This window comes from Sparus aurata, chromosome 19, assembly GCF_900880675.1.
Source record: "Sparus aurata chromosome 19, fSpaAur1.1, whole genome shotgun sequence".
Taxonomy (NCBI): Eukaryota; Metazoa; Chordata; class Actinopteri; order Spariformes; family Sparidae; genus Sparus; species Sparus aurata.
In genome coordinates this window covers 22,627,337-22,641,603 of record NC_044205.1, presented here as the reverse complement: position 1 = coordinate 22,641,603, position 14,267 = coordinate 22,627,337, and the positions used below count along the sequence as shown (strand labels likewise).

Sequence of the window (14,267 nt, the reverse complement as noted above, 5' to 3'; positions counted from 1 at the left end):
ACACACACACACACACACACACACACACACACTCCTGCCAGCAACACACTGATTCCAGTCATCCGTCGTCATGACTGGGTCTAATAACTGCGATGCGTGGAGAGCTCTTCAGAGTGCCACTCCTCTACTTGTCTCGGGATTCATGTGTCGGAGAAACTTCAATCACAATAGTTGAGACAAACTGTGCCGCGTTCCACCTGCCTGCCTTTCAAAAAAAAGAAGAATACCCCGCCGAGCCCGCGTGTGTGTGCATTAGCTTTGGCTCTACATGCTCATAAGCTAAGTGGCCATTAATCATAGGTTGATATTTTTAGATTTAATTACTGAGCTTGTCCTCTACTCCTTGCTGTAATATTCCTGAAAATGTCTGGGCACAACTATGTTTTTTTTTAAGTAAATGTCACTTGAAACCTTCTTTTAATGATGCAGTAAATTTGGTTGAATCCAAACTACTGAAACGATCATTATCTTGTTAAGTTTCAGTCGTCGTTCCCCCCCCCCCAGTACAGGTCAGGTATTGCTCAATCCTCCGGAGGCCCAATTAGGACATCACGTAGCACTCTGATTCTCCAGACAGTTATTTCTGTCTCATCGGACTCATTCTATAAATCTTCACGTCCACTCATCTGTCTCCTATTTTCCTGCCCGCCTCCCGTGTTAGCTCTCCGTCTCGGTCTCTGTTTATTCGCCTGTATTCAAACAGCAGACAAATTCTTGTTGTTGTTGTTTTTTTTTTCCCCCCACATCTCCGAGCTCCGCCGTGCACATTGTAACCTACGCGTGGCCTTTGCATCATATCTGTGTGCTTTAAATACGAAGACTGTTTGCTGTGGTAACACAAGTTGACACGCCAGGAAAACACAAGGAAAAGAAAAACAGCACCCCCCCCCCCCCCCTTTTTTAAGCAAGTTTAGTCAATTAAGAGCAGATTTGTCTTTATTATGACAGCCTGGCAAAAGCTGAAAAGACCTCTTGTGAGGCAACTGGGAGAAGGGAAAAAAAAAACGCTAACAGCTTGCGGAGGGGAACATAGAACAAAATAAGAACCGAAATGCGACGACGGTTAAGAAGGACGGACACATAATTTGGACAGTACACAGTAAACAGTGTGACAGATAACATCAGCAGCAACAAAAGCCATAAAAGCAGCTTGAAGTGTTGCAGAAAACATACAACAGCACAGATAAAGACTAAAACGTTGGGATTTTTTTTAGCCAGAAAACAGAACACGGAGGTTTTTTTCTTTGTTAGATTCTGATTGTTTCTTTGCCCTTTATCAAGTCGCGGCGCGGAACGAGCGGAGAGTGATATCTGTCACGATGACGAGGAGGCACGAGACCTGGACGCCTTCAGTTTCTCTCCTTCATGCCTGTGTTGTCTTTTCATCATAGCAGTTTCAAAATAGTGGTAACTGCTGCAGATCTGAAATGACTGCCTGTCGATTAATATGAGTTTTGGACTGATGGTTGGGCACCTTGGGCATTCTTAACTTTAAATTTAAGTCATTTTAAGAAGGATAAATAGATGTGGGATGTTCTGACAAGCCAGTGGCGGACTCAGGATGTTTGAGCAGTGGGGGCGGAAAAAAATACAAGGGGCACCACATGAATCCTGGGTTGGGGGGGCACCAGTACCCAGAAACTCATAAACTGGAACTATTAAAAGTGAAGAGAGAGGGCAGCTCAACACTTTTGTCCACTGGGAAAAAACTAAGTCAAGATATTAACTGAATTATAATTGAAAACAAACATAACACATGGTTAGAAAAAACAACAAAAATCAAATTACAACGACTAATTTATGCATTCTTTATTTTCTCATTGAAACGCACGATGTGAAAGTATGGACCATATTCACACGGCGGCCATTTTTCCTTCTTTTACACATAATCTGACAATTTCTTGTTATTTCACTGCTTACTGATTGATTAGAAAAGTTAGACAATGGATAGATTAATCTATAGGGACATCAAACCGTATTTCAAGGTAAAACAACAGGTTAAATAATCGGCTAGCTTCCATTAGACAACAGCTAACATTAGCATTCCACCAACGTTTCTGTTCCATACGATTAGGAAAGCTGTACATTTATTTAGATATCTGAACTCTCCATCTGGAAGCTATTAAATGACAATAATTTGTCAGATAATCTACATTTATACGACTGCAAACCTGCATTATATCGGCATTCAAGTTTCCCACTCAATGGCTGCTGTTTGAATAAGATCTATTAAGCTCCTAACAAGAGGTTAAAAAAACAACTGTAGTTCAAATATTCAGTAATCTCTAATGGAGAGCTAATCTGTGTCATTCTATGGATTTGTTGTTATACTTCTTTAACCTGTTTGACACAGTGGAGGTTTGTTTGTATGCCACAACAGCTGTGCGGAGAGGATCCTCATGGAAATATGCGAGAGGACTGGATTTGCTGCGGTGCTTTATTGTCTCTGCAGAGCGTCGGCTGCACTTCCTAACTCACTGTGTTACATCTAATACAACACGTACGCGTAACAACCTTATTTTACATACATAAGATGGAAAGTGTTGAGAGAAAAAAAAGGTGGTTTGAGTTTTAAAATGAGTTCCATAATTCATATTCATGGTATGCCCTGAATATAAAAACGGTTCTGTCTGGCTTTGTACTAGTTGGCCATGACAAATATCCCATGCTGTGTTTATATGTACTGCAGATTCTGAACAGCTGGTTCAATTAAATCGAGCTTTTTAATCAGAACTTAAACTCTGGCTGCTTGTTTTGTACAGTCAGATAAAGACTGTTAAAGAATCGACAGTACACTGAGAGTACACGGTTGAGTATTTTATGTATTGATAGTTCAGGATACTGTGGACATGCGCTAGCTGTTTAGCTCTGCTCAGGGATTATTGTGCACTTTCAAGATTCAAGGTCCTTTCATTTGCCATTCTACAACACAGGGTGCGTTCAAGTGCATGCTGTCGTCTTGTTATGCTACACAGAAATTCTGTGGTTGAGTCCTGAGGATGAGTTCAGGAATCTCACAGCTGGAAGACAGAAGCTAACTTAAACTAACGTAACTCAGTTACTAGTTGAACTGTTACTAAGTGTAATGTGTAAGAATTTTAGTGCAAGAGAATGTGATGAAATAACAGTTTTGATGTAATGATAAGATGTTATGCATTGTGCTGAGGGGATCTGTTGAAGTTAGCATGCTAACCAGCTAGCCCCGAGCAAGTTTAAGTACCGCAAGAGTTGATAGTCTAATTGTCCAGGCAGAGTCAGTGAATACAACAGCAATATTTTTGAAGCAGTTAGCGGTTACGCTGCCCCCTAATTTTTTGAAGAATGAATTCAACAGGTGGCCAATTCTTACATATTGCACCTTTAATTCTGATTGGTGCCGGGAAGTAGATGACATCACCAGCTGAGTCCCGCCCACTTTAGAAGAGCTCAGAAGAAAAGACAAAATTCAGAAATCTGATTATTTAACCAAAACTGCTCAAACTTTTTGCCAGAAACTTTTACATCCATGAGGCTCTAGTGAGAAGCTAATTAACAAAATAGGTATTCAAGGCGTTCAAACATTTGGCAAGGCTGCTTTATTTTTCTAACAGAAGAGTGACACCGGCACACAACCCTCCTTTTGGTTTTCAGACGGTGTCACAGTTGCAGATGGTTACCTCTCGCTTAGAAATTGCACTGCGGCACAGGAGCATAGGGAATGTGTGGGTGACAGAACGAGTGAATAATCATCCGCAGGTTCACCAGAATCACACGGCGCGCGCAGGGGGAAAAAAAAGAAAAAGAAAATACTCATAATGAGAAAAGTGCATTCGATGATGCATGCTGGTAAGAAAAGGGCAGAACAGAAGCAAACTCACCTTGTTCGGTATTGATTGTGCGGGGCTGGATCATTTAAACAATTCAATTACAGAGAAAGCCTTTGTAACACTAAATTGATCTGTTTCTCATTCAGTACAACATCATCAGTAAATGTGTTATGAAGACTCGGGGCTGCTGTTGCGCCACGATCGCGCACGTGTGTGTTTGCTCAACTGTCTGGGATGGGAATCCATCTCTTCACAGGACCCCTCGTTACCCGACGCACACAGACCATTTGTATTCTCGGCCCATCCACCTGCTCGTCCTCGTAGGACGCGATTCGGATGTTGGCCCGCTTCCAGCGTGGGTGACGCATCGTAGCTGCCTTCTAGGCATTAAACCCTAAAGAGCTTTGCTGGAAAGCGCTGAGAATATTCTATTTCAATGTGCCACTTTGTGATTCACTTTAGAGAAGCCCGACTGAATCGGATAGAATTTGAAATGACTTGAGTTCCTGAAATCAGAGGAAACAATCTTCCGCTGAAATGTTTGCCGTTCTGTCTTGAAGCACTGTGGTGGATATTAGTGGAGGTTATTAGACTGGAGGGACAAAAAAAAAAAAAAACTGTACCAGCGCTCCTGTTTTTTAGGCTACCAGCAGTCAGCAAATAGCCAACAGAGAGCTACCCATTCATCTCCTGCAGCCTTTCCATGTGACACTTCTCTCCGTTCCATCTCTTCCATTTGCTCCCTTATTAGAGGGTGTGAAGTGGTGTTTGAATTTGGTTCCTGGGCCTCTTCCTCTGGCTGCCTGCAGTAGCCCGACGCCGAGAAGGGAAAAAGAAATATGGGCCCACGGAACGATATTTCACTGGCAGCCGCTTGACATTGATGGATAGAGGATCATTAGACATTTGCCAGTTTGCTTGGGCGTAGAGTTATTTTCAGCAATAATGTATGGGAGAAGGGAACAGGGGTTGGAGGAGGGCTCCTGGTAGGATCGCAGGAGGGCCACAGATTCCAGCGTGGACAGATTCCAGCGTGGTGGTGGAGTTTTTGTGTGCGAGTCTCGAAGCAAAATGTAGGTGGCGGAAACCACAGAGGTGCACACGTATATTACATTTCGGGGTTTAGTTCTGTAAACTCTTGATTGGATTCGTGGTGCAGCGATCCCCAACCTTTCTTCGCCACTTGAACTCTGACGTTACACGCTTCAAATGTGTTCGCTTGAATTGATTTCAAACAGGATTCGCAGTGTGGAGCTTCTGTCTCCACCGTCTGGCAGCACCAGCCTCGCCAACGCCCAAACTGTCGCTACGGTTTAATCCCCACTTTCATATGTAACAGTCCAGTCGTTCAGGCCTATTGCATAATATTTCCGTACAGCTGCACTATAAATGTTTGGGAGATGCACCACTACTTTACGATTACGATTTCAACTGTTTACATATTACTCACTTTCAGCCGTTCATCCATTAGCTAACTAGCCTTACTTTAGCTACCAGTTTCAAACGTTCACTCATCACGCTCTGCTAAAACTGTTCTACGTTTAGCTAACTATTTGGTACTTATAGGCAAACGTCTATTTTAACCATTTACCTAACAGCCATTGATCCATTCCTTTCAGCCAACTGTCCATGACTCTTAATTAGCAATTTCAACTGTTTAGCCATTAGCTAACTATCCTAGCCTCTGTGAACTGTCAGCTCCCAGTCTCAACTGTTTATTCATTACTTTACGCTCACTATTTTATCTACTCCCTATTTTATTTGAACTTGTTATCGATTCGGTTTGGCTGCCAGTTCCGGCTGTTCATCCATTTTTTTGTTCGCCAACAACTTCAACTGTTCATTTGGTAAATTTAGCATTAACTATCTGAATCCATTATCTGTTCCATTTAACTCAAAGGTCCAAATGCTTTCCCACAACTTAAGTAAATATCTGAACTGATTTGTCATTACTCTGATACAACAGTCTCAACTGTACATCCTTTAATGTTAGCTCATTATTTTAATAACTAACAATATAACAGTCCCGAAAGTCCAGTCGTTTGAGCCTATTTCATAATATTTCCATACAGCTGCACTATAAATGTGATCTGCCACCACTGAATCTGAATGTTTAGCAGTTCCATTACTTCAAGCTAACAATTTCAACTGTGTATTACTTTTATCTATAGTCTTAGCAATAAACTTTCAGCTGTTAATCCATTGGCCAACTAGCCTAACTGAGCAGATGTTTCCTTACTTTAGCTCCCAGTTTCAACTCTTCATTGATTCATTACTCTTTGCTAAACATTTGTAGCGCCTATCCGTTCCTTTTAGCTAACAGTTTGTTTCATCACTTACAGGGAAACATCTATTTTAACCATTTACCTAACAGCCATTGATCAATTCCTTTCAGCCAACTGTCCATTACTCTTAGTTATTACTGCAACTGTATATCTATTAGCTAGCCGTCCTAGCCTATTTGAACTGATTTCAGCAGTGTATTAATTATTTCTAGCTAGCTATTTTAGCTGATTGTTAAAAAAAATATTCATTTAATTTTCCTTTTATTCAAACTTGTAATCTATAACATTAAGCTCCCAGTTCCATCTGTTTATCCGCTATTTTTGTTCATTTAGTTTATTTAGCATTAACTATCTGAATCCATTATCTGTTCTCCTTAACTCACGTGTCCAACTGTTATTCCATTGCTTTCATTAAATATCTGAACTGATTTTTCCTTACTCTGATCTGACAATTTCAACTGTACAACCATCACTGTCAGCTTATTATTTTAATAACTTACAATGCTGATTGCTGATACTTGCAGACGTGTATCTCTTGTGGCACCAGTACTCCCCAGTCGATAATCACTGTCATTGTGTATTTAGCTCTTCTAAAAGCCAAATAAGACATGATTGTCAATCAATAATAACTTCGACATCTCTCCCGCTCTCTGCAGTGATGGTTCTGCTTATCGTGACGATGCGTCGGAGGAGGAAGGAGCCCCTGATTCTCGAGGAGGAGAGAGACATCAGGGAGAACATCGTCCGCTACGACGACGAGGGCGGGGGAGAGGAGGACACGGAGGCGTTCGACATGGTCACCCTCCGCAACCTGAACGTCATCAGGGACCCCAACGTGCGGCGAGACGTCACCCCGGACACTCCCACTTTCTTTCACTACCCATCAACTTCCCGCCCGTCCTATAAATCCCTGCCGGACAACGTGGTGTTTCGAGAGTTCATTTGGGAGCGACTTAAGGATGCTGACGTGGACCCGTCAGCTCCTCCGTACGACTCTCTGCAGACGTACGCTTTTGAAGGCAGCGGCTCTGTCGCTGAGTCGCTAAGCTCTCTGGAGTCACTAAGTACAGACTCAGATCAGAACTATGACTATCTCAGCAACTGGGGGCCACGCTTCAAAAAGCTGGCCGACCTGTACGGCAACAGCGACGGCACCAGCGTCTTCTCATAGCCCCTTAAATGTCTCTCTTAATACAATTGTTGGACTTAAAAATACAAAAAAAAATTAATTAAGAGTAATTTATTGTCAGAGAAAAATGATTTTGTCTGCCTTAGTGCATCGGAGGGGGGGAAAAAAAAGATTCAAAGACAACACGAGAGAGATTGAAAGAAAAACACTTTGACTTCAAAGCTTCTCGGTTTGTTTACCTCCTTGTATGGATTTTCAAAAGCGTGCCACGGTGAGTTTTGACACAGACTTCAAAAGTGACTCGACGGAGGAGGAAACCTTGTGTGCAAAAAAAGACATTAAAGGTTTTCGGATTTTTTCGGGGGCTCCGGTCCAACCGTTGACTGCCGTGTGCATACATGTTGGATCATTTTTACGGGGAGGCACCTGTCCTTTTCATTCCAGGCGATGGGCACCGACCCAGCACTCTTTTCTGCTTTGATGCATTCCTTTGCTATCTTTGTGCAAAAAAAAAAAAAAAAAGAGAAGGAAAAAAAAAAAAAGAAAAAACACATCAACGTTTCTCATGAGATGCTGTGTCCCTGGCGGCTAATCAGTAGTCACACATTTGACAATTTCTATGCGTTTTTTTTTTTTGTTTCGTTTTTCTTTCTTTCTTGGGGTTTTTTTTTTTTTTTTTTCGGTAGCAGGATGACGAGAATAAACATTTTAAAGCGACCGAGCCACATTATTCACGGACTCTGTCAGAAACCTCGCCGCTGTACGAAGAGTGCAAAGTGCGCACGTCCAGTATAAACAAGTAGTCGACGTGCCCGAGGAAGTTATTAGAGGAAACAGAAACGACGCTTTCGTCGCTTCGCGTATGATTTCTCTTATTCTCCTTACGATACATTTTGCAGATGTTGCAATGTAGTGTTCGTCTGAGTCTGTTTTTCTTCCGCCTTTTATATTTCCGAGTCCGATGTATAATTTCTGAGCTATACAATTCAGTTGTTCTCTTTGTACGAGGCTTCGGGGTGTCGGTGGTGGTGGGAATGTCTGCTGTGTGAGAAAAAAAAGCTCCGCCGAAGGATCCTTGTTGTGTTTGCTAGCGAGACTCACACCAACTAGACTCTAGAGAAAAAAAAAAAAAAAACTTTGTTTCTGAAGTGACGGCAGTTTGTAAGTAAATGAACTTTTGCTTCTGTAGTTTCGCAGAGTCCCAGCGTATATTGTCATTCAGAAATGAACTCCGTAATGTCCATGGTTTGTTTTTCTTGAGTGGTGAAAGGACACGCTGTATGATAATAATCATGTGCCACATTGTGCCGATTTCTTTCCTTTTTGTTTTCTTTCTTGGTTTCTCCAGCTTCAACGAGTTCTGTTACAATTGGGTGTCGACATGTTGCGATGTTACTATTTATTTTCAAGAGGCAGAATTGTGCAAATGATGTTTTTATCCTTTTGCTGAAAATAAAAATTGACATTCAGTTCCTTAAAAAAAAAAAAAAGACTGGAGGGGATTTTTCTTTCAGTCCATCCGAACGTAGAGGAGTCAAACCACAACCTACATTTGCAGATAATCATCAACGGTTTTTAGAGAGCGGCGTCTGAACTGACTCTGAGAATTTGGGGAGCTGAAGGGAACCAGAGGACGGGGCTGGGGAACGAGGAGGAGGAGGAGGAGGATCTCTTTTTGATGAGGCTTTTGTAGCCTAGTTGAAAGCCCCGATCGACACGGAGCACCGACTCTCCTCAGAGGTGTGTGTGTGTGTGTGTGTGTGTGTGTGTGTGTGTGTGTGTGTGTGTGTGTGTGTGTGTGATGACTACGAGGCTCACCGTCGGCCATCTGAAGAGTCGTTTTTTTTTTTTTTCTTTGCGAGTTGGCCGGGCTTGCGTCTCTCAGTCAAAGGAAGCATCATTAAAGGTGTGTTCAAATACACATGAGGCGCCACAAATAAACAAGTCTGGTGCACTTTTTTTGACCAGAACCTAAATTCCTCAGAGCAACACCGGTTTATATGAAGTACAGTAGCTTAATATTTTATTCTGTCACCTTTTTATATATGAATTTAAAAGTTAGATTATATTTTTTGTGAGTTTGACCTCATTACAGGAAGTAAAATTAGGCTTTATAGGCCTGATTTTGGCTTATTGGCAGAAAAATGTAATGATATAAAGAATCTGAATAATCTTTAAATAACATTTGAAGTGTCATGAAAGTGTAGTTACAGCTTGTGAAGTCTTCCTCATGCAGGGACGAGATGGCCAAGATAACTTAAAACGAATAGTTTTGAACAATTTACAGAACTATAAGTCAAAAGCAGCCACAGCGACTCCACATTCAGCAGATGAGATGAAAATCAAGAGAAATACCCCAGGCTCCCTCATAAAATCGCTCAATTTTGTGATTTTTTTAAGATGAGGAACTCAATAAACTTTGCGAAATGCTGAGTACGATGGATTCTTAATTATTCGGGCCTTCTTGTGAATTCGGCATATGTTATACATCAAGTTATACCTTTCCTTGTGTAAAATAATAATGTGTCCCGGGGATGTACGTGTTTATTTGCCACTTGGAGACGTGTCATGCCAGGTGTGAAGTGACGGACTTACAGCTGCCCACTTGTGATCGGATCACCAGCGAGGAACGTTACTGCCGTGGGATGAACAGTCGTATAAATGATGCAGGGCGGCGAGGATACAGATACGTTTCACATTTTCTATATTTCTTTCCTTTTCTCTCCCTGCAGCAGACACATTCAACAATACGACTCTCTGAAAACTTCATCCTGACTCTTTGATCATTTTGTTAGTCGGACAAATGGCCGCTTCGCTAGTTACATCTGTCGCTAAGCACAGAAAATACTCTACCTATACTCTTATAACCTTCTTCTTTGATGGAAAAGGTACATCATTTCCTGTATTTTTGTAAATATGTTTCTTTGTCAAACTCAAAAACGAACAAACCAGAGAAAGAAAAAACTCCAAAGTGCATCAATTTAACACCGATTCCAGCTGTTCAAACTGCACCTCTACTGCTACTTTCATACTAAAATGGTAGAAACAAACATTGTGGCTGTGGTCTATGAATGTTTGAAGCACCCCCTCTTTAAAATATTATGTGTTGGAGCACCAACAGCACAAAAAAAACACCCACAAAAACCAAAGACAGCTGACTCACTTCCTCTATTTGACCGGAGCAATTCTTCTAATCGGGCCCGGGGCGAGAATTTTAGAGTTATTGATGTCGTGGGTCCAAATTCCACCAGTGCAACATACAACAACTGTTAATATTTTACTCTTTTCATTTTTTCATGTTCTATATTTTATTCATTTTTGTTCTAAACAACCGGATTGGAACCAAAGTGCTTTCCAGTGGAGGCTGATGGTTTGAAACCAGCCTCAGTAGAGGTGAAGATGATGAAAGGAGTGGTACGAAACAGGAAAGTAAGCATGAATAATCAAATAAAACATGCAAAAAAATGCTTTAACAATGAGATAATACACAAATGGAAAAGACTGGAGATGGCGGGACAATGGAAACCTGGAAGAACTGATAAAGATAAAGAAGTTAGCAGAAATTGAATAAAACTAATATCAGATTAAAACAAATTAAGAGTGGGCTGCAGTATCATATATATGTGATATTACAAAATGGTCCCTGGTGCACAGAAATCCCCCAAATAAATCAACCATTTGACCTTTACCTCCTTCCTTTCCTGCGCGAGGTTGTTGGCCTCGACACGTCACCATCTCTGGGTTCAGACTACCTGCTTTTTGTATTTCCTCTTTGAAAAATGGTGTCGACGTAATTGTGCAGCAATTTTACCTTATCTCTGAAAATGTATAATTGAATAAATCACTTTCCATTTTGCCGTTTTAAACTCCCGACAGTGACCGCCGTTCGAGTGTGTCACTCTGCCTCGGCTGATGACTCAAAACCATTTGTCTTCAAAAAGTAGCCGACTAGTTGCCTCTTAGCTGTCGGTGCGTCTCGACTGCACCTCACAGCTCTCATGAATACGACTGACAGTATAATTTGCGGTGATGCAATCGATTGCAATGAACTTGTTATGAATCTTTGCTTGGTAAATATGCCGTCTCCTTACAGGTATTGACATAGTCTCCGAAGCTTTGAACCTGGCAAAAACAAAACCTCTGAGAATTTTTAAGTGTGAGTCAGGAGTTACCAAGGTCAGCACGAGGTGCTCGTTAGGATGCAGTTCACACAAACCTACAGGAAGGAGATGCGGAGAGGCTTCTTCCTTATGTATATTCACAGCTTAGCGTGCATGATAGCCTCTTGTAACGTGTTCAACAACAAAGAGATCACTTGTCGATCTAGATATCGCAAGGGGGAAGGGTTCTTGTGGAAATGGAGGGATGGAAAACCGGAAGATACTTGTAATCGGGTGAACAAACACGAGAAAAACGCAAAGTGCTCGACTGATTTGTGTTTTTTTTTTATTCAGTGTCAGATAGCTTAACAATGTGGAGAAAAAACAAATTCTCCCTCTCACATGTTGAAAAATCAGCAGCGAAAAAAAATACAAAATTAATTATCAAAATAATGAAATAAAATGAAAAAAAAACTTTAAAGTCTACAACAGAAAAACAGGGCTAAGGGCACAAAAATATGACTTGCAGAAAGGACAATAACAATACTAAAAAAAAAGTTATAAAATGAGTATTCTAACGAGATTAAAAATATTTTTAATTGAGTTCTGGTAAGAAGACTCTGTTCTGATGACCTCCTACACTGTGTAGTATGTGATGGTTATAAATGACTTACAGCCAAATGATGGATTTTTTAGAAGTCAGTTCTCTTACAAAGAGTGAGACACAATGTACTGAAGCTAAAATAGCTGAAATGTGAGCGGAAGCTTTGGACAGGCTGAACTCGATTAACTGAAGATTGAGATAAGCCAGGAAAAAGTGCATTACGGTCGTTTTACTTGGAGGTTAGAAGGCCTGGATGGCTTTTTTTAAAAAATCCTAATCCTAAATTCTCACACTCTGGTACACTATGGTTTGATATAATAAATCAATAAAGCAGTGCTAAACCGCAATGACAATGGGAGCAGGAGTGATGATTAATTGATGATTGGCTGATCCATTCGTCAATGTCATGAGGACAGTCGTGTAGAATCAATAGATCAAGATCGTTAGGAAACAGATGTATAACAACATGTCATCTACATACAAAAGGTCTGGCTTAAATTTGCTGTGGCTGTTGTTGAGCAAAATTTGCGTAATCTAACTTTAAAATGTCCACGCTTGGAAGAAACTTAAACGCTGATTGTGCTCCTGTAACAATAAGCTTTAGCATTTTGGCTAAACGCTGAACAGTAGTTGAGCATTCAGCATTAGCACGCACTTATTAACACGTTTTTCATGAAGACACATAGTCTCACTTTGCAAGCTCAGTTTTGCTGCTGTCACAATATTTTAGCATTTGTGCTAAGCTCCACTTGGTGTGCTGTTACACTACTTGCATTCTGGCTAAAAGGCTGATACCATCTTACACATCAATGAGTACCGTCACTTGTAGCCGGTTGGCAAAAGTTAGCAAAAGTAGTGCTACAGCTCTGCATGTGCTACTGTAACGAAGCTGTAGCATTTCAGCTAAATGCTGAACATAAGTTTAGCATCAGCAAATGTTACATAGCCTGACATTAAACCTTAAATTCTTTAATAATGCGCTGAAACTTTGGTATTTTAGCTAGGCTATGTGCTAAATGGTAGACTAGCTTAGCATTTAGCATCGACTCATCAGCCTAGCCTGACTGTGGAAGCTATCCAGCAAAGTTACACAGTCTCGCATAAAAAAATAATATACTCTCAGGATGATTTGCTGAAACCCAACTTGGAATTTTGAAATAATACTTTAGCATTACAGCTGAATGCTGAACGGTCGCCGAGCATTTATCATGCAACCTCAATTGCTGCTCTGCAAAGGTTACATATTGTAGATCACTTTAAAACGTCTACACTGTAATTAAATGTGTTGGAACTCGAATGTGATGTATTTCTGTTTCCTCCGCAGCCATTTGTTTTCTGAGCTTTATGAAAAAGGAGGACTATAAACCCAAGAAAAGATTCCAGTGATGCACAGATGGATCACATATAGAGCTCATGAGATTTCTTTTATCTAAGCAGATAGACGGCGGCTCGAACACAGACATCCGATGTAAACCCCACCGCTGATAACGTCTGCGACCAGATGTTGATTCTGATTGACCGGCTGTCAATCAAAATCAGCAGAAAGCGTCTTTTAAGCCAGCCGCCCGGGGGTACTTATGAGCAATCAGGGACCCTCTGCTATCAAGGGCTCAATCTGGACCTGGGTTGATTACTCGTGTTGGCCCTGGCGCCTTGGCTGCCGAGGCCCAGGGCAGCTTGAGACACTTCACTCAATTCTTATCATAACCATGCATCATCAACAAATTGCCCTGACAAAGAGGTGTCCATTTTCAGAGACCCTCTCTACGAGATGAGGAACACGCTTTTCCCTCAGATTGTCTGCTGGAACATCGCTAATGGAGTTTGACCTCTCGGCTGCCTGTTAAAGAAATCATTCTCTGCAGTAGCCTCCTGGCTTTCACGCGCAGCGCAGGTGTCTGAGATAATTCATCACTCGCTAAGTCTCCCGCTATTTATAGCGAATAATACAGTGCTTTCTCGTGATTAACGGCATCATTTCTTCAATTATGCGCGGCTCTAAACTTCTGGAGAGACAATTACGACTAACAGGATGCTTGTTGTTTGTGCCAAAATGGGAGGCGTAAACCAAAAAGGATGTAAATAGTAGAATTTTTATGCGCGGGGCAGTTAATCACAAGAAAGAATCCGTTGTAGATAATAATGTAAAGAAAATGTGCTTTGTGTGTATCTTTCTTCCGGGGGGCTTCAAGCGTTCACCTGAAGTTTAAGTTGCCCTCCTCTCCAGCACAGAAGCTGCGCAATGAGTTGAAATATAAGCTTAAGTCGGAACCGACTGGGTACTAAGTCCTCGCATATTTATGCATGCGGGGTTGAATATTTATTTCTGCGATTACCCAGCAT

At 41.3% G+C, this 14,267-nt stretch overlaps 1 protein-coding gene across 3 annotated transcripts in view; it reads left to right on the top strand.

The window, feature by feature from the left end:
- Positions 1 to 8,372, top strand: part of cdh7a (cadherin 7a) — a 118,322-nt gene extending 109,950 nt beyond the window's left edge. For all 3 annotated transcript variants that reach the window (XM_030399059.1, XM_030399062.1, XM_030399061.1), the window contains exon 12: positions 6,748 to 8,372. In XM_030399059.1, the coding sequence (XP_030254919.1) occupies positions 6,748 to 7,262 (515 nt within the window). In that variant the 3' untranslated portion in view covers positions 7,263 to 8,372. The remainder of the gene's footprint in view (positions 1 to 6,747) is intronic.
- Positions 8,373 to 14,267: the final 5,895 nt, after the last annotated feature.